This window comes from Heliconius melpomene, chromosome 20 (assembly GCF_056956725.1).
Source record: "Heliconius melpomene rosina isolate 202511_hmr_F chromosome 20, ASM5695672v1, whole genome shotgun sequence".
Classification (NCBI taxonomy): domain Eukaryota; kingdom Metazoa; phylum Arthropoda; class Insecta; order Lepidoptera; family Nymphalidae; genus Heliconius; species Heliconius melpomene.
The window spans coordinates 2,840,848-2,859,473 of record NC_140408.1 but is presented as its reverse complement, the minus strand read 5'-3'; the positions used below and the strand labels follow the sequence as shown (position 1 = coordinate 2,859,473).

Below are 18,626 nucleotides of genomic sequence, written 5' to 3'. Positions count from 1 at the left end.
TTATAGTCATTTGAATGAACTCAAGGTATGAATTTGCCTGCAAATTATGTAGCAATCCATATCTAAACATATTCTTATAATAATTCTGTATTTGTGTAATTAATCTGTATTTTAAACCGACTTTCAAAACAGGGAGGTTCTTAATTAAATATTGTCGATTCTATATTCGATTCATTTATTCGATTAATTAATTTGGGCATGTTTTGTAATATGCTAAATCAATAATTTAACATTTAAGGCTGTTTCTGAACAAGTAAATTAAATTATTCATTGACATCAACACATTTGACTGTCAGTCAATTCTGTTTATTAAATGAATAATCATATCAAGCGGGCGAAGCCGCGGGGAGCCACTCGTTTACAATAAATGTTTTAAGGCCGTACTTTTGTTATACATACACATACATGTGTAGTAAACTGTATTTCATAATGATTTAATAACTGTTTGCACAACTCTATAGTAACTGTCCGCGTGTGTTGTTCCAGGCCTGCTGCGCCCAAGCCGGCGGCGCGCGTGCCGCTAGACAAGCAGAGCAAGGACCTCGCCAACAAGCGCACCGCCAAGGCCGCGCCCCCAAGGACCACCGCCACTAAGGTGACGTCGCCTGCACTTGTTAGTCACACGCGTACGCTTGTACGACTGCAGCACGACGGCCTTCATTTTTGATATGATGGTCTCACTTCGAAAATGTAAAAACAATAACATTTCAAAATAGGATAATTTGAATTTTGTTTGTCGGTCGCAGGCCCCGGGCGGCGTGAAGAGCGTGCCCAAGCGGCCACTGGACAACAAAAAGGAGGCGCTGGTCAACGGCGGCGCGGTGGGCAAGGCGCCGCCCAGCCCGCCGCCGCCCGGCGACTCGCTGCTGCCCGACGTCATCGCATAAACCCCGATTCCTAATATTTTCCGCTTGAATTTTGTGATTTTCTATAAGTGTACGATAGTCGTGACGGACGAGGACGTTAGGTGCGGGAGCGGGGGACCCCCGCGCTCCCATTATGTTATAGAGTCGCTTTTATAGACGCGTCGTGTACGGACGCGCCTCGGGCCGCAGCGCCCTCCACTATTATGAGTCTGTTTAGAATTTTTTATATTACCAACGAATGATTGATTTAAAATCTGGCTTTTTAATTTATTTCCTTTGTATAACCGTATTATTTAAATAAAATCGTGAAGGAAGGACTGATACATTGTTTTATTTATAGTGGAATGAGTAAATAATAATGATAAAAGCAAAAAAAAGTTTACTTAATTACAATTACTTAATGTCAATGTTTAACTTAAATATCATGGTGTTACAAAGAAATACTAAAATAGAACATTTTATTCAAATAAATGGTTATATCCACCCTATTTTGTTTTTTTCATCCAATCATCATATGTCTCTATAATTATACTCATACATACTTCCTTTCTTCTTCATGAAAAAACACTATTAAACATTTTATTTGAACGGAACTAGAATGTTTTCATGAATCTGTTTAAATAAATAGACGAATTATACACTGAAATAAGTGTATAATTCGTTATACACGAAATATATTCGTTATACACGTTCGTAATAATAAATAATAAATATTAAAACAACATTACTATTCCCGAACACATTTAATAATTTTATATTTACTTTAGTTATATAATAATTAATTGGATTACCACTTATATTAGAATTATAAATAAATAGTAAATGAATGTTAAATCTGTTGCATGTGAGGGAAGCGCAGGTCGGTATCGCGAAGATTGTCAGATATCCATTTGGCAGCCTCGGCCGTCATCTCCTCGTCAAAGTAGTCGCGCCAACCTCCGGCTTTACCTGTAAAAATTGATGTACATAATCTATTACTGTTTTTACTGTTATCAGACAGAAAACAAAGATTGTTTAACCAAAATTTATTTTTAACAAAAGGTACAAAGATTGTTTTATAAAAGTTGTAGGTGGCTAACGCCCAATATTAATAATGTATCTCCTATCTCCAGTTAACGTCTATCTCGTACTGTCCGACATATCTATCCAATCACTAACCTGCATGCCTACCTCCATCTCTGTCTATTTCAATCTATGGTAGCAATTTTTGGATTAGGATTGGTTATTAACATTGGGCGTAAGTGATTATAATTAAATTAATAGTTACATTTATTGATATTGCAATTAAAGATAACTGCTGCTTACAAAGAATGTTGTTAACAAGTCCATCTCGATAAAGACGGAAAGTGCAGTTTCGTAAATAATTGACATATTTACGTATTAAGTGATTCCCGCGATATCTGCAGATAAGACAGGGACCGCAGGATTTTAAGTGGAAGGAAATAGAAACGCGGCGCCCGCGAGACCTCGAAACTTCTTCGAACTTAATAACGTGGCTATTTTCCGCAGCTACCTATGTATAATACAATTTTGGGATTCCTAACAGCGCGCTTGTGTAACCGGGCAATTTATACCGCTTGTCTGAATGAGCACTTATGCAAAAATCAACGACTGGATAAAAATATTATTCAGTATCATATGTCCTTAAAACAGGTAAGTATTTGATAGTCGATAGAGAATTTTTAATCATTGTATTAAGGTAAACGTTTTATTGCATTGTAGGAGTTGGCAGTTGGAAATAGCCGATTACAGTTTCACATTATCTTAATTTTAAATATTTATAGATGTACATACATACAAACATATTAAAACTATAAATAACCTACAATGAATACCTACTAAGTACTAGTAACTACCTGCATTGCAGTTATTTACTCAGTCGGCAGATACTGATAATTATATCTAATGTATGTGTATAATATTTATGCATTTCAATTAGCACAATTAAAGCAACTTCATTCCAAAGGTTGATATATTACCTTTTCTTATAAATGCTGCCTCGTCGGATTGTAGAATGAGAAGTTCCCGCATGACATCGTAATTCACAGATTTATTTTGTTTGAAGCTGTCGATGCTGAGGTGGTCGCAAAGACTTCTTATTTGTTCCTCTGTAAACTTCTTATCAAAAAACTCCATTACTCGCCGCACTGCTAATGGGAGATCCTGGTAAATATTGTAAAGATATTTGAAATGGATGGGCGTAGGAGAAACCAGGACCGGCTGGTCAATGTCCATCCCAGATTCTTTATTGACAAAATAATTAAAGAATAACGCTTAGAAAAAGAATTAATTTATCGCCCACCGAGGCTTCCTTACCAAATTAGGTACAACTTATAAAAATTGATAACTTAAGTTTGCGGGCGTATGCACTCATTTCGTATGAAATGAACTATATAAGTATTGAATTATTTTTTTGTCAATTTTTATAAGCGATTTCACGATTGTACCAACAGGAACTGTTGACCAATAGGAAAAACTAGTTGTATTTCCTGTTGACCTGCAATCGTGAAATCGCCGCCTCGGTGGTCCGTGTAAAGTCCGACTGGCACTTGACCAATTTTTACCGCTGAGAAATGCATTTACACTGTAAATTTTTCACTCGTCGACTCTGATATAAATTATACAGTACGGTCAGTCATTGTTGTCATGAATTTAGCTACAGATGGCTGCGCAGATTTGATTTTAAGATAATTTTTATTTTTTATTATTTTCTTCTCAAATGACCAATGCTCAAAAATTTATAGGTACCGCATAGGTACTCTGGCACTCACCGCCGAATCCGATTCTACTCACTAATACCCAGTGGAAAATACGTAACCTAACTCAACTAAATTATGATTTATGAGAAAAAACTAACTTTTAAAATATACATTTTTTTATAGAATATTAACAACAACAAATGTTTCCTTTTATTATATTTTTTTACCAAATTGTTTAAAGTCACTTCCATATCGAAGCAATTAATAAGTTAATCAACAAGTACCTATGCGAAAAGATAAATTTTACAAATAACATTACTATATAAAAATACTTAATTATTTTAATTTTATAAAGGAAACAATGATATAACAGTTATTAAGCGGTTAAATTACAGCTCAATAAAAGTTACAGAAAAAATACTAACGACTAAAAAGTTAAAAATAAATGTTAATTTATTTAATTCAGAGAACACCTACGAGCAATAAATATTACCTTAGAAAGTTCTTCATAAAATAAAAACAACATGTTAGGATGATTTCTTTTTTCCCAAGACTCTTTGAGATGTTCAAAAAATGGTGTCCAATGGTCTGAAAAAGAAACACCAAAGAATGCTTATATTAAGGGCACAAAGGGTGCTGCAAAATTGGTTGGTTGTGGGTTCGAACCCCAGTCGAGGAAAGGAAATATTTATTTAAATGTATATTTTAATTTCTTCGCTCTGGTGTCGCGGCAAAGCATGGCGTTGAGTCCAGTCTCTCAACACGCAATGCCTCCAGAATTCGACGGAAAGTGGGAAACGGAGTGTCTTAACCAGGTACCCTCTGCCTACCCTGCTGTGTGCGGGATACAGCGTGAAGCTGATTTTATTACAGACAGTTGGTCCGTACCCTTTTTATCTTATTATTATTTATTTTCCTTATCATCGATATTTACTTACGCAAATCTTTTATGAAGAACTGCCAATACGTTTTAAAATCACCAACATAGCCCTGCGTCCTCATGGACTTGTTCAAATGATAAAACGACACAGCCACGTCTCTGGGGTCACGAGCTACATATATCATTTTAGCGGTTTCCAGCAAAGTGGGCGGCAGGAGTGAAAGTGGAAGATGTGTTTTAACGAAACGCGGCGAGGGCGCATCCGCCAGCTGCTCCGTGCCCGGTTGGGACACAAATTCTAAAAGTTTTAATTTTCTTTCACTATCCTTATTTTCGTCATGGAATCGTTGCTTCATTATAGGATGAACGTATACTGAGAATCTGCAAATATATTTATTTTAATTTCTATATTAGTAGGCTGTTGTAGCGCTGTGGGACATGTCTGATTGTAGATGGAAATGATTATATTTTAAATATTTTTATTTCCCAGCTGTGGTAGACAAAGCGCGGTGCTGAGTTCCGCCAATTAACACACAATGTCTCAAAATAAAGCAGAAAGTTTCTTTCTGTTCTGTTTCTTACTTGAAATAAAATAATATCGTTCTATCACATTTTTTTATCAGTTTCAGTAGGTATTTATAAACTTACTCTAAGAAAGGATATCTTTCGGTCAGAGGAATTTCATTAGATTTTTCATAATTCAAATCATTTGCCACCATCCAAACCAATTCCTGTGTCCAAGTTGTGCCTGAAATAACACAACTCACATGAACTACAACAGTTTTCATGGAAGATCCTTATACAAATGACTTGAGTTCTAACACCAAGAATCACGAATGTACATTGCTGGAGAACCTGTTCTTCCACTTTATACAATTTCAATTTAATTGGACCTTAACTAAAACAAGTACTTATTTAAATATATAGATTAGTATTAGCTACTTATAAAGCACGCTGTATCACGCTTATGAATGATTATTTCCAGACCCATGATCAATACCAATTATTTCATATATTTATGTACCTTATAATAATTGCTGACGGGCATTTGTCATGCATGCAACGTCCATTATCTCTCCATTTATTTTCGAAATTTTGTAAAGAGAACTTATGGCTACATTTTTTTTCGAACATGATGCTGTTAGCCCTATTGGCTTTTACAGCGACACTGGTTGGGTAGGGAAGAGGATATTCTGTCCCTGAAGAAATGGAAGCACTAAGTGGCTGCCTATGAAGAAGTCGACGATTGTAAGGGCGCCGCTTGCGGGACTCCAACCTCGGCTTGCGGCCGTAGAGCGGACTGGATTTGGCTATAACATTTTGGTTGAGCTCCGATTATATTTATGTAGAATTTGAAAGTCTTACAACAGATTTTGTCTCACCGAACAGGAGAAATACCTACTTGAAATATAAGAATGTTATACGGACCCATTGCATTTTGCTTTGTTTGTACAACTATTTCGTGTTTTGTATTGATTTGTATGTTTATAATAACATATGTTAACCTGATCTCGGATAACTGGCAACAAACACGTCAGACGGGCGGATGGGCATATTGTATATGTTAAGTGCCTCCTGCTTGAACTTATGTGGAAGGAAGTACTTCTTCGGTCCTACTTGAACGAACCCTGTATGTTCACCTGAAAGTAGTAGAAAAATATATAATTAGATATTACAAGAAATGTACTTCATAAAAGAACATTATTAAATTAATAAAACTTTATATATTAAATATACCAATAAATGATTGCTAATGTAGGTACTCCCAATTTAATTGATCACCGTAACTACACAACAAGTCTAAAGAAGTAGGTTGACGGGTTCCGAGTATAGCATACAGTCGTAGAATTACAAAACAGTACAAAATACTGATAGACCATACCTATACTATATCAAACATCGATATAAGTACCTACTTATATATATAATTGTTCTCTGAGAAATTGTTCTCTCAAAATACTTATTAACTCTATCCAATTAATGAACATACTTACTTAACAATGTTGAAACAATCCAAACTATCTTTTATTCTACATCATTTATGCTTAATTAAAATACAATAAGTAGGTATACTTATTAACAATGAGAATATTTTCTCACTAATTCTTATATTATTTAATACAGGCTAAAGCTTACCGTTACTCTCCAACACCATTTAAGTTTCAACTAAATTGGTAGTTGGAACGTACAAATTTAATTGTATTTGTGCAATTATACATACTCGTTTAGGTTTCATTTGAAAGTATTTAAACGAAACGTGCTCTAAATCAAGGTTTTCAGACAGTTTATTGGAATAACAATCGAATTTAGTTATTGTTAAAAAACTTAGAAGGAAGTTTAATTAGTCACAGTTAAGTAAATAGAACGGGAAAAACGTGCTCAGTTGTAGATTCGAACAAACTTCGTCAACCTCGCCTTTTATTTATGAAAAACCTTCTCTTATTTCTACATCGATAGATTTTTTATTTACTATAAGCAAGAGGATGAATTATTCTAATATATATCTACATATATATTTTTATTGTACTATATTATGTGCCTATGTATGTATAAAAATAGTGGAATATAGAAGGCACTTCTAGAAGACCTACAGATACGAGAAGTGATCTAAACTTACAATACAAATAAAGAAAAAAAATCAGACAAATGAGAATATAGGTCGTGCATAGAAAGAAAATATTACAAACTTTTACGTGTAGTTCTTTTCATACAAAACGAGTGCATATGCCTACACAAACTTTAGTTTGTCAACTTTTATAAGTTGTACTTACTTACCGTTGACCTACAATCCTGAAATGGTACGGAAGCCTCAGTGGACCAGACTGAATCGCTCTTAATTGTTTTTTTTTGTTTAAATCGTGATTTATTCAGATCATTAAATGTTCTTAATCATGATTCAAAAAATATTTTCAGCCGTTTGAAGGTTATCACTTTTTTCTAGTTGCTTGTTCACTTTTTAGTGCTTTTCTTATAAAGGGAGTAGGAGAGAGTAAATTAGAAAATTATTTTCCTGAACTTTGAACTTGAACTTAACTTTACTATGGACTTGACTTTTACCTTTTTTTTTATTGACAATTTTTGTTTCTAATTTTTTTATTGATTAATACTATCTTATCGATTTTAATTTTAAAAAATCGTTAAACAGTACTTTACTGGTGTAATTAGTGTATTAGTTTTCTTAATATTAATAAAATAAATAATAAGATTTTTTGGGTTATACTTCATGTGAACGTGTTTCGCAAGGTATTTACGACTTAAGTTAAAACTTTAGGGTCCATGGCTGACGACTTATATCATTTGGTAATTACTGCATAATAGACTTTTAATGATTATGTTATTTTTTTTTAAATTCGGTGGCAACAACCAGACTACAAATTTATAAAAACATTTATATATAATATATATTTTTAAATGATATTTAAATTAAGTATTATATTGAAGTAGCCTCTATTGTACCTGCATGGTACGCATGAAATATGCTTATAATAAATAATACTTGCGACTATTCAGCGTAGTTGACAATGAAAGCTATATTTAATATATGGATGTATGGTTGTAACTAATTAATATAAGACCTTTATAGCTACGTAAATACAGTTTGACTTGATATAATAGGTGTCATTTCATCTAAGTGGGTATATCCTAGTAACTAAGTATGGTATATTTTATAGTTGTTAATGGTACCTACATAACAAGTTGTAAGCACACTAGGTAAGTACTAGGTATAAATAATAATATCTTAACAAATATGCTTGACAATTTTTTTTTTCATTTTCGTCTGTTTGTCTTTGCGTTTTTTCACTCTAATCTTAGAAACGGCTTATACGTAAAGTGTTTATTATTAGAAGACAACGATGAGATAAGCTATATCTAACCTGAACTTATATATAGGCAGCTAAATCATTACAAAAATTTACCTTTTGAACACAAATATTTTATTATACCTAATTTAAACCTAAGATCTTCGCGTATATTTAATAAAAGATGTGTGTTGAACGCGTACTCTACCTTATCCCACATTATCTACCTAAATTACTCTTTAATATGTGTCTTTTTCTCTTCGGCAGGCACTTATCATAGAATTCTTTTGTAAAGTAACGAAACTTAACGCCGCGCTTTTATGAGCGGAACGTGGGGAACGGACTGTCTAACATTAGGTTCCCTGCTCATATACGGGATAGAGCGGGAAGTTCCAAAGTTATTGGTATAAAACTAGTAATACACACTATATTCTTAAATAGCCCATATTCTAGTTTACTTACTAACTACACACCAGTAATTATTCTTAAATATGTTTTTTTTTTAATCAACAATTAATAACGTTTTTATACTTACCAGTGAAATATTTCATAAGCATTTCTGCTGTTTCTGGTTCCACATCTTTTATTTCTAAGGGATAATTATTATTAAGCTTGTTCTCCATTATAAAATCTTCTATTTGAATTTAACAATTTTGGTGTCACGGACCGGACCGTCAAAAATGCGCACGAGCGCCGTCGAAGCCAGCGAACAACTGTTGTTATTCAAGTCCTATAAATGTGTAACCTACATTTAATACTATCACTTTTACAGAAAAAATAGTTGTTTAGCGTATAATTTACTAATTACATGTACATTAATGATGACAAAACAATTTTAAATAATATTTTTTTACACCGGTTGTGTTCGATAAATAACTTTAGTCTCAACTTACTTTTAATTTTTATTTTGTTCTCTCACTTATCAGTTATTGAAAACAAAACAAAATAAGTAATTAAGGTATACCCGACAGAATTGATATCTTTAATTGTAATCTCAGTTGAATTATTTAATATTGAATGTGTTTAACTTCTAAATTTTCTAAAATCTTAGGTAATTACGTGAATTGATGTATATTAATATGATAAGGTTATTTATTAAGAAATCTTTTATCGCTTACTAGCAACCCGCTCGCGGCTTCGCCCGCACAAAATTTGCAACACATTATTAATAAAGGGCATTGAAAATATTAAGTAATTTTAACATTATTTTATAATAAATACCACTTTAAACACAAGGATCTGTTCATTTAAATAAAATAAGAAATGTGCGAGGTCGACAAATTCAGAGGCGTGACGGTTTATTTTCACAACAATTTATTTTTTATTATACGAGTATGCTATAGAGATTTATACAGAACTTGGCTCCAAATTCTGTAACAGTATATCCATATAATATATTCACTTTGAAAGTATCGATCCCCTTTTTTTTCAAAAATAAAGAAAAATTACTTTTGTTACAAAGATATGTGTATCTATAAGTTTTGAAAAAACATCACATACAGCCTAGCGCTGTGTGTCGTGAATCAGTAGAAAAACTCGAATATTTTAAGAAAGTATCTGTCTATATAGAAACTTGGAGTGGGGGTGAAGAAGTAAAAATATAATATAATTATAACTAATTTGTAAAGGGAAAAAATAATGGCAAGTTACAAATAATAACTATTGCTATTATATAAATGTAAGGCGTGTAGACTATATTAATTACTGGAAAAAGATTCAGAACCGAGTGTGGTTTTTATATTTTTGTAATATTATTTTTGTATTTAAATGTTTTCAATATTTTTTTTTTTGGAGATTTTTTTTTATATTTTTGTAGTCTGAGGAAATAATTAAAAAAAAACACATTTTATATAACTTTTATTTTATAAGATTAAATTAAAGATTATTATATTAAGATCGCGGCTCAGGCGTGTTACTGTAAACGTGACGATTGTAGGTTCGATTTCCGCGTGGGGAAATTAACTATTAAATATTTCCGTGCTTTGGTAACAATAACAAGGTAAAATGCGGCGTTGAATTTCGTCACTCAACACGGCAGAAATAAGTTACGAATTGTTTTAACAGTAAGTTCCCACTAAAAAAAAAAGATTATTACGTTGAATTATTGTAACATGGAAATTAATTGAGAATAGGAATCACTATTCCATATGTGGAAAATAAAAATCAGTGCCACGAGTATTATCTTTGATCCATTTTTCAGCTTGCGCTGTCATCTCCTCGTCAAAATATTCTCGCCATCCGCCTTTTTTACCTGCAATAAATAAACGAGGTTGTTTTTCTTATATAATGTATCTATTATCTTAGTTTAATACAATTTCAGTTACCACGTTCTACAATATAATGTTAATATTATATTACGCTTTCAGAATTCGGAAAATAAGAAACGGAAGTGTACAACAGCGGTTCTCCGTCACCCTCTGGCCCTTTGGCCTTACCTGCTTTACTTTTAAGAACCCAAATTACTTTTAAGATTGTAAGCGAAATAATAAAAAATCTTTACATAATTTATAACCTATGTACTATTTTGTGATATATGTATGTAAAAGTATATTACTATAAGGTTGCAAGGTAGGAAGCGGGAACCTGGAAAGCTGTTATTAAGACATTCCGTTCCCATTTAGACGTTAAGACGTTTCAATTCCGTTCCCCACTTTCTTGCGAGTTGCTTCACGCTGTATCCCGCATATATCAGGGTTGGTATGTTGTGCCACTACACCACGACGGCCTCTCCAGCAGGTGACCGTGGTCAGAAAAAACGATAAAACAATAACAATAACAAATGTCAATAATATCACATATTATATTCTTCTTTCTTATTAATATTATTCTGGATTAGTTCACTATAATTCTAAACGTGCGATATGTTAATAATTGTTATTATTAATATTTATAGTTATTATCGCTTGTATTCGTTACATTGATGTACATGTATAATACCTTTCCTAACGAATCCACCGTCACTCCTGAACACTCCTTTCTGCTGAAATTCCTCCATGTTGACAGATTTATTGTTTTTAAAATTGTCGAATTTTAGATGTTCTGTAAGATCAGCTACATCTTTTTCCGTTAGCTCTTTATCTAAGAACTTTGCGACACGTCGAATACCTTCCGGCAAATCCTTAAAAGGAAAAATTTAAATAAATATCTGCTCTATTTTCTCCCACTGTCCAATTTTATTTAACTTCACACTAAGCAGGGATCAGGGAAGATAGTGTTAAGATATTCTGCTCCCCATTTGTCGCCAAAGTCTAGAGGTATTGCGTGTTAAGTAGTGAAACTCACGTCAAAGAAATGAAGATATTAATTAATTAATTTTCTAAAGTAGGAATCGAACCTGTCGCTTTTACCGTCACATCGCGTCTCACCTGGCCTACATTTGTAGAAAAAACATTATCATATCAACTGCGTGTATTAAGTTCCTGCCGTAATAAATTTTTTTTGTCTACTATTAATTGATAATTTACGATTACAAAAATAAAATATTAAGAATTAAATATAAGACAAGACAAGAAGTGTAAGCCGGTGGTCAAAAACCGTACAAATCGATTTAGATTTTAAACCAAACATGGGTAAGAGACGTTACACCACAGAACACATTTACTCAAAGAATGTTCACTTCATACTAAAAAATGGGTGACAAAACGATGCTGCTGCCATCTCTGTGCGTGCCCAGCAAAACTATTTGCGGGAAAATTTGGCTTTAGAATTTTATTCAAAAGCCAGAATTATGACTATTTCAAAATCATTTGGAAGTATTATTATTTAAATTATATAATAATACTTCCAAATGATTTTGAAAGAGTCTGAATAATTTATAGTACAATAATAAAAAATAAATGCAGTAATAAAACTAATAAACATTTTACATTTTCTTTATTGCTTATAAACATTTGTTTTAATTATATTTACACAAATAGTATTTCTGCAAAACAATTAAAATATACTGCTAAAGATTACAACATTGCTACAAGACAAACTTGCTCTTATATGTTAAAAACAATAACAATTTTAATTTTTATAAGTTAAATAGATCATAATCTGCAAAAAAAATATAATTTATATATTTATTAACCTATAAGATTGTAGGCAGTTGTACTTGATTGTTGTGTTATTGAATTTCTTTTTTTTTTGAAACAATTACAGACAAAGATAAAATTAATAAAGTAGGTATAATGAACTTAATACAGTGTTGGTCAATTTAAATCTAACATTAATATACAATTACTTATTTTTAATATATCTATTTTCCTTTTTAACAATTTCTGATAATCTGCAAATTGTCTATTTTTAACTAAACAAAATCTTTTAACTGTTATGTGGAAGACACTATTACATATAAAATCAACATTTTCATTAAGATGTTCCTCACTGAACTGAACTTCTTTTTTGAGGTTTAAAGAATATGATAATGTTTCGTATAAATTATTGCAGATTGTGGCACAGTTCTCAACACATAAAATCTTATACAATTTTCAGATACATAGTTTAACTTCTTTTTAGCATTATCATATTCTTTCAAGTCCATAAAAGTGTACAATAATATATTATCGGTATGTTTCACTTTTAAAACTGAATCACAAAGCTTGCATTGGGGAGAGCTATGACAAATGTATAATTTTCAAAAAAGTCATACATTTTCTTCAAATGATTGAGTTAGAGAAAAAAAGACATACATTTTCTTCAAATGAAGAATTGTCAGCCACGTTGGTACAGCGTGGCTGCCTTTCTTTCGATCTGCAGAATCACTATTTCAGCAGCTAAACATATAAATCCTAAATTTGCAGTGACTGTTGTCTCTCCGGGTAGCAATCCTGAAAATAACAAGAGTTAATAAAGGTCAGGTTACAGAAACTAAAATCAACATATCATTGTTAGATGAATCTTCTTGATTAAGCAATTAAAAGAAAATTAAAGAAATTGTTTAAGATTAATGTAATTTTAGTTGTAACTATTAGTATTTTGTTAAATTTATCGTATTGTTATAAAATTGTTAATTAATATTTAATATTTTATTTTTACATATATATCTATCTGTTTTAGGTTTTTTTCACTGTTACCATAAGATAGGCTATTTATTATGATAAGTTTTTATGTTAAATATATTGTCATTACAAGTGAACCAGTATCAATTAATAATATACTTGAATTACCATTTGAATACTTGTCAATACTGTTCTTTGCAATGCTCCAGGTATAACATTTGCAGGAAAATGTGATGTCCCTGGTTGTTCAGTGGAAAAATTTAAATCTTGGATTACCTGATTCTGAAAATAAAATATAATTGGATGAAAATACATTGCCAATGTATGATTACTAATATGTACATAAATAAAACAGTTTTTCTAAACAGTATTTTTTTTTCAATAAAATTGACAAATGAAGCCCTTTCAAAATGGTGGCAACATAACATTCTATGTTCACCATACATTTTTTTCTGAAAATCGATAGAATACCATGGGCCTTCGAGGAAGCTAAACTTGGCCCAAGTTTCACAATTGAAAAAGTACAACATTTAAGATATGACTTTATCTAGAGTAGTTAACACTTAATGATTACTTACCGGTGTGAATTGGTAGGACCTGTACTAGGGAACCTATATAGTTTAATTTCAGGATCTTCACGAGGGGACATTTGAGGCATCTACTTTTTAAATTGTCTCCCATATTTTAGATCCAAATATTCAAACAAAGAGAACAACTGAACAACAATAGAAATCTAAATATAAAATGCAACAGAAATGCTAAAAACAGGTTGCTTGTTTAAGTCGCAGTAGTATGTTCGCCATTTGCAAATGCTAATGCTACCATTGCCATATCAAAACATAATCCTACTACTGTACTTTAAATACCGGTTACATAAAATGTTTCTCATATCGAAAAAAAATTTATCACGGTGCCTTGCATACATGAAATATTATAAAGAAAGTTATTTATTAAACATTAAGTAACCAAAGCGTGAGTTAAAATTAAATTCTTAAAAAAATACTCTTAGAAAAACTACTAATTAGTAGTTTTACTTTAATATAGCAACCGGACTCGGCTCCCACGTAGGTATGTCGCCCAAGCTCCTAAGGAAGTCGACCGGGCCTGCGTTACACTCAGCTTAGACATCGCGTACCTATAATCCATACCTATATTATAAATTCGAAAGTAACTCTGTCTGTCTGTCTGTCTGTCTGTCTTTTACGCAATCAGGGCCAATCCGCTAATTTAATTGTGATAAAATACTCATATAGAGATATTTGAGGGTCCCGGGATGAACATAGGATACTTTTTTTTCTCATATTTGTAATATTTTCGATATATACCAATATATTAAAATAATTAATTTGACATGCAATTTATTCCGCCATGTTAATAACAACCGCTACGCGTTGCTAAGCAACGGCTTGCAAAGTTTGTTGTTTTAAGAAAACGTCACCCAAAGTGAGTTTGCTCAATGCATACATGGCGCGCGCCGATATAGATTTGTATACATTAACAAAAATTAGATGATTTCTATAGTTTGATATTCATCCTTATGAAAATAAATATAATAGTCACTTTTAGCATTTCATCTAGATTGAAATTATAGTTTACTGTAAAAGATTCTAATAAATAAGATGTCACTGATTCCAAATGACCTAGCCTACGAGTGGTATAGTATAACCGACGCGAACGGGCAGATGACTGATGATTTTGTAAATTTTTATATATTTTCGAATTACTATTATTTTTTATGTAATTATTTGCTGCTTATAATTAATTTATCTCAGTTCGGTTATCTATACCGATGTTATACACTTAAAATATCGTAATTTTAATCATTTGGGATTTTATTTAATATTGTTCGCAAAAATTTATAATTATTTAATATAGAAAAATGTTTAGTACGCGCGCACGGCAAACTTTAGGTACTTTTTCTAATATTAAGAATTTCCTTTAGTTACTTTTACTTCTTTTGTTTGTTCATTTCGGTTACTCGGATATTTTTTCTAATAATAAATCTCCACTTATTATTATTTTTTAACTTATTTTAATTATTTAGGCTTATATTTTCGCGGGCGTAGCCGCGTCTGGGCCCACTAGTATTAAATATTAACGTTGACATATAAGGTTACCTTTAGCAAATCTTCATAAAACAAAAAAAGTAGATTTGGATGATTTCGCTGCGACCACGCCTCCAGCACATGCTCAAAATATGGTGACCATACCACTGAAATATGATAATATATGATGCAAGTTGTTTTGTTATTATTTTATCGCTAAACATTTTATATGTTTATGATAATCTTATTACGAATGTCTTTATCTGTTCAAAACACTCGTATATCGCAATTTTTATAATAAAGTGCGAAGAAACATCCAAAAATATATAACCTCCCACTTATAGCTTAAAATAAAACTTAAATCTTCAATGTTTTGCTCGAGAAAAAGACTTAAATCTTCAATGCTTTGCTCGAGAGAAAGACGGAAAACGGAGAAAGAAGAAGACGGACGGATGAAAGAAAAAGGATTATATAAAGGTATTTAAATTACCCATGTCCTTTATAAAATAGTTCCAATAGGGCTTAAACTCCGGTTCAACCCCCATTACGCGCATTAACTTATTATGATGAAAGAAGGAAACGGCGACATCACGTGGATCACGAGCTACATATACCACCTTAAAATATTAAAAAATAAAACAAATACACTTCATCAATCAAGAAAAACTTCCAATCCCTAGGTTAATTTTATTTTAAGGGACCCTTAGTGAATCAAATTTTTATACCTTTGTATTATCTAACAGTGTCGATGGCAGTAGTGATAACGGTAGGTGAGTCTTTATAAATCTGGGAGAGGGCAATTCCATTATCTCCGCAACGCTTAGAGGAACTAAAGATTTTGCAACAGCTTCCATTTCTTCCATTTTACTCTGCCTCGGCAATATAGACTTAAATGAAAATGCTCTAAAACAATATTAATTATGAACAAATTAGCACTTAGCATATAGAATTTTATACAAGTAAGGCAATTGACGTATCCTTTTTCACTGTCGTATTTTCATAGGTACGTTTCTTATTAAAATTATCTTTGTAGGGGCATGTGTACAATTCGACTTACCATTATTATTACATATATCTGCCTCTACATAATCTGAGGCATGTTCTGGCTTCTGATGTTCTAGCTATTTCATACCTGTGATAAGTTACTTTTATATCATCACTCAATGCTTGAGTTATATTAGGTATGTAGGTTGTGTTTTATTGAAATATTTTTAAACGTTAAAAGTTACTTCACTCAAGAATTGAATATTATTATTCAATTCTTACGTAACATTTCACGTTTTTCTCAATATATAAAAAAAAATAAAAACCACCACTACCAAAACAAGCTATATATATATACCACTAACAAAAACAAGCTATGTCTCGGACAGTGAGCGACGGAGTGTCTTCCCTCAGCAAACCCTATATGAGCTATAAAACGTAAAGCTAAAGAAACAAACGTCATTCAAATTCTCTATAGATACTGCAATTGGGTCGTGGTATCAAAAAAATACTTACTCTAAAAAGGGAAATCTTTCATTCAGCGTAATAGACTTGGCTCTCTCGAAGTCCAGATCATTCTTTAACAACCAAATCAGGTCCTGTGTCCAAGTTGTACCTAAAATGACATACTTATGACGATAAATTATATTTTGTCTTCTGAGTCCACTCGAAAATTTGATTAACATAAAGTAATTATTAAGTTTAAATATTATATTTTTGTATTTCCATGGCGCCATTGCAAAAATTTTACAACTCTTGTATAACACATTTACTTTATCTTATTTTAAAATGTTTAAATAAAAAAAAAATTAAAAGATAAAAGCAATTGTAATAATAGTTTACCTGATTTGGGGAACGTTACCACAAATACATCGTCAGATCTGAGTGGTAAATTATAAATAGTCGCTGCGTCCGTCATATAACTTTTAAGATGAAAATAGCCTTTAGGTCCAATCCGCACAAATTTCATCTCAAAACCTAATAAACAAGAAGAATATTACTATTAATTCTAGATAAAGAATTATCTTAAGAGTTGTGACTACTGAAATTTATAATGAAGATGTCTGCAACATAGGAAATTGTCAAAGGAAATATAAATAATAAAAAAACCGGACAAGCGCGAGTCAGCTATACGCGTTGATTTTACGTCACATACGTATGACTTAATTGTGCTAAATTAATATACAAAACAAAAACACAAAGGATTTTAAAAAATAAGATCGATTTAAATTAAATTAAATATTAAATATAATACATATCTTACATAGCTAATGAAGATATTATAAACAGTAACGTATGAAGGTTACGTTTAGTAAATCTTCATAAAACAAAAACATTACAACACTCAATTATAAAATAATTATACTAAAGTAACTTTTTCCCCAATGTTCAAAAGAATTTTAAAAAACGCCACTCAACACGCAATTTCTTGAAAATTCTGCGGAAACAAACCAACGGAGTGTCTTCCTTCTCCCTGCGGGATAAAGTGTTAAGGTAAAAAAAAACATCATTACCTTGCATATAATCTAACAATCCTTTATTTTCATCTGGATCTAATTCCTTATATTTGTAAGGAAAATTTTCAACACTTTTTTCACTCATTTTAAGAAGAAGAATAAAGGAAAAAGTGCACTTTAATGTCAAAACAAACTAAGACTATGTGTTACTTGCAAAAATATTGTACATATATAGACTTATGTTATCATTATCTCGACAGGCGAAAATGGAAGTAAGATTATAATACCTCAATACAGTGACAAATAAATATCTACACATTCCTTATCAAAATGATAAGAATAATCAATGACACCACACGTAGACTTCTGGGAGAGTAAGCTCTTTAGAAAATAACACTTAAATTATCAATGAAAAAATCTTCTATCGATCTCTCAACTAATAGAATTTGAGTTGATGTTCGAAAAATATTTTTAATGATTGTTAAATTTTATTTTCATAAAAGAGATGTGTGTCTATTTTCAGTTCGCTTTTGGTAAATTAAGCGGGAATAACATTAAGATTAGTTATTCCGTTTCTTAAGTTTTCACTAATGTATTTTGGCAAACTTCCCTTATTATTTAGTGTTTGTTATATCAATCAGTTCATCAATAGAAAGGTAATTTTAATATAAACAATTATATGTGATAATATTGCTACAAAATAAGGGCTTTATTGAAACAGATGAAACTTTAGCTATCGATATATGGACATTATCTTAAAAATCCTAATGTTATTAAAATTTTAAAGTAATACAAATGAGAAAACCGAGAAATAGAAATAGAATGTAAGTCATTTTACATCAATAGAATACATTTCATTAAAAACAAAAGCTTATCACTAAACGTTTATAATAATAATAAACTATATTTATTG

The 18,626-nt window shown here is 31.4% G+C and overlaps 3 protein-coding genes and 1 long non-coding RNA gene across 8 annotated transcripts in view; 1 reads left to right on the top strand and 3 right to left on the bottom strand.

The window, feature by feature from the left end:
• Positions 1-1,187, top strand: part of LOC146527532 (uncharacterized) — a 59,194-nt gene extending 58,007 nt beyond the window's left edge. For all 3 annotated transcript variants that reach the window (XM_085204419.1, XM_085204418.1, XM_085204417.1), the window contains 2 exons: positions 487-595; positions 747-1,187. In XM_085204419.1, the coding sequence (XP_085060545.1) occupies positions 487-595; positions 747-887 (250 nt within the window). In that variant the 3' untranslated portion in view covers positions 888-1,187. The remainder of the gene's footprint in view (positions 1-486; positions 596-746) is intronic.
• Positions 1,188-1,594: 407 nt separating this feature from the next.
• Positions 1,595-8,971, bottom strand: St4 (Sulfotransferase 4). 3 transcript variants are annotated; one of them, XM_085204430.1, is made up of 7 exons: positions 8,781-8,971; positions 5,951-6,085; positions 5,094-5,193; positions 4,504-4,826; positions 4,059-4,153; positions 2,846-3,029; positions 1,595-1,814 (listed from the first exon to the last, which is right to left on the bottom strand). In XM_085204430.1, the coding sequence occupies exons 1-7, from the start codon at positions 8,866-8,868 to the stop codon at positions 1,696-1,698; spliced, it is 1,044 nt and encodes a 347-aa protein (XP_085060556.1). In that variant the 5' UTR covers positions 8,869-8,971; the 3' UTR covers positions 1,595-1,695. The 3 variants fall into 3 exon arrangements, with proteins under 3 accessions (XP_085060556.1, XP_085060557.1, XP_085060558.1); XM_085204431.1 differs by lacking the exon at positions 8,781-8,971 and adding an exon at positions 6,582-6,603; XM_085204432.1 differs by lacking the exon at positions 8,781-8,971 and adding an exon at positions 6,440-6,463.
• A 1,116-nt stretch (positions 8,972-10,087) lies between these two features.
• LOC146527529 (luciferin sulfotransferase-like) lies at positions 10,088-18,457 on the bottom strand. The gene is made up of 8 exons (XM_085204433.1): positions 17,771-18,457; positions 17,100-17,234; positions 16,773-16,872; positions 15,998-16,175; positions 15,763-15,889; positions 15,345-15,439; positions 11,183-11,363; positions 10,088-10,496 (listed from the first exon to the last, which is right to left on the bottom strand). The coding sequence occupies exons 1-8, from the start codon at positions 17,856-17,858 to the stop codon at positions 10,384-10,386; spliced, it is 1,017 nt and encodes a 338-aa protein (XP_085060559.1). The 5' UTR covers positions 17,859-18,457; the 3' UTR covers positions 10,088-10,383.
• LOC146527530 (uncharacterized) lies at positions 12,104-14,132 on the bottom strand. Its single transcript, XR_014879157.1, has 3 exons — positions 13,806-14,132; positions 13,396-13,509; positions 12,104-13,056 (listed from the first exon to the last, which is right to left on the bottom strand). It is a non-coding gene; the product is annotated as an uncharacterized LOC146527530 (long non-coding RNA).
• Positions 18,458-18,626: the final 169 nt, after the last annotated feature.

What these genes read in the sequence shown, in the direction of transcription:
- St4 (XM_085204430.1), bottom strand. Translation starts at nt 8,868, where the DNA reads ATGGAGAACAAGCTTAATAATAATTATCCCTTAGAAATAAAAGATGTG. An exon ending in GAAAGATATCCTTTCTTAGA is followed by an intron (nt 4,827 to 5,093) that starts GTAAGTTTATAA and finishes ATATATTTGCAG; the next exon opens with ATTCTCAGTATACGTTCATC. An exon ending in GTTCTTCATAAAAGATTTGC is followed by an intron (nt 4,154 to 4,503) that starts GTAAGTAAATAT and finishes TTTCTTTTTCAG; the next exon opens with ACCATTGGACACCATTTTTT.
- LOC146527529 (XM_085204433.1), bottom strand. Translation starts at nt 17,858, where the DNA reads ATGAGTGAAAAAAGTGTTGAAAATTTTCCTTACAAATATAAGGAATTA. An exon ending in CACTGTTAGATAATACAAAG is followed by an intron (nt 15,890 to 15,997) that starts GTATAAAAATTT and finishes TAATATTTTAAG; the next exon opens with GTGGTATATGTAGCTCGTGA. An exon ending in TTTATGAAGATTTGCTAAAG is followed by an intron (nt 11,364 to 15,344) that starts GTAACCTTATAT and finishes TTTCCTTTTAAG; the next exon opens with GATTTGCCGGAAGGTATTCG.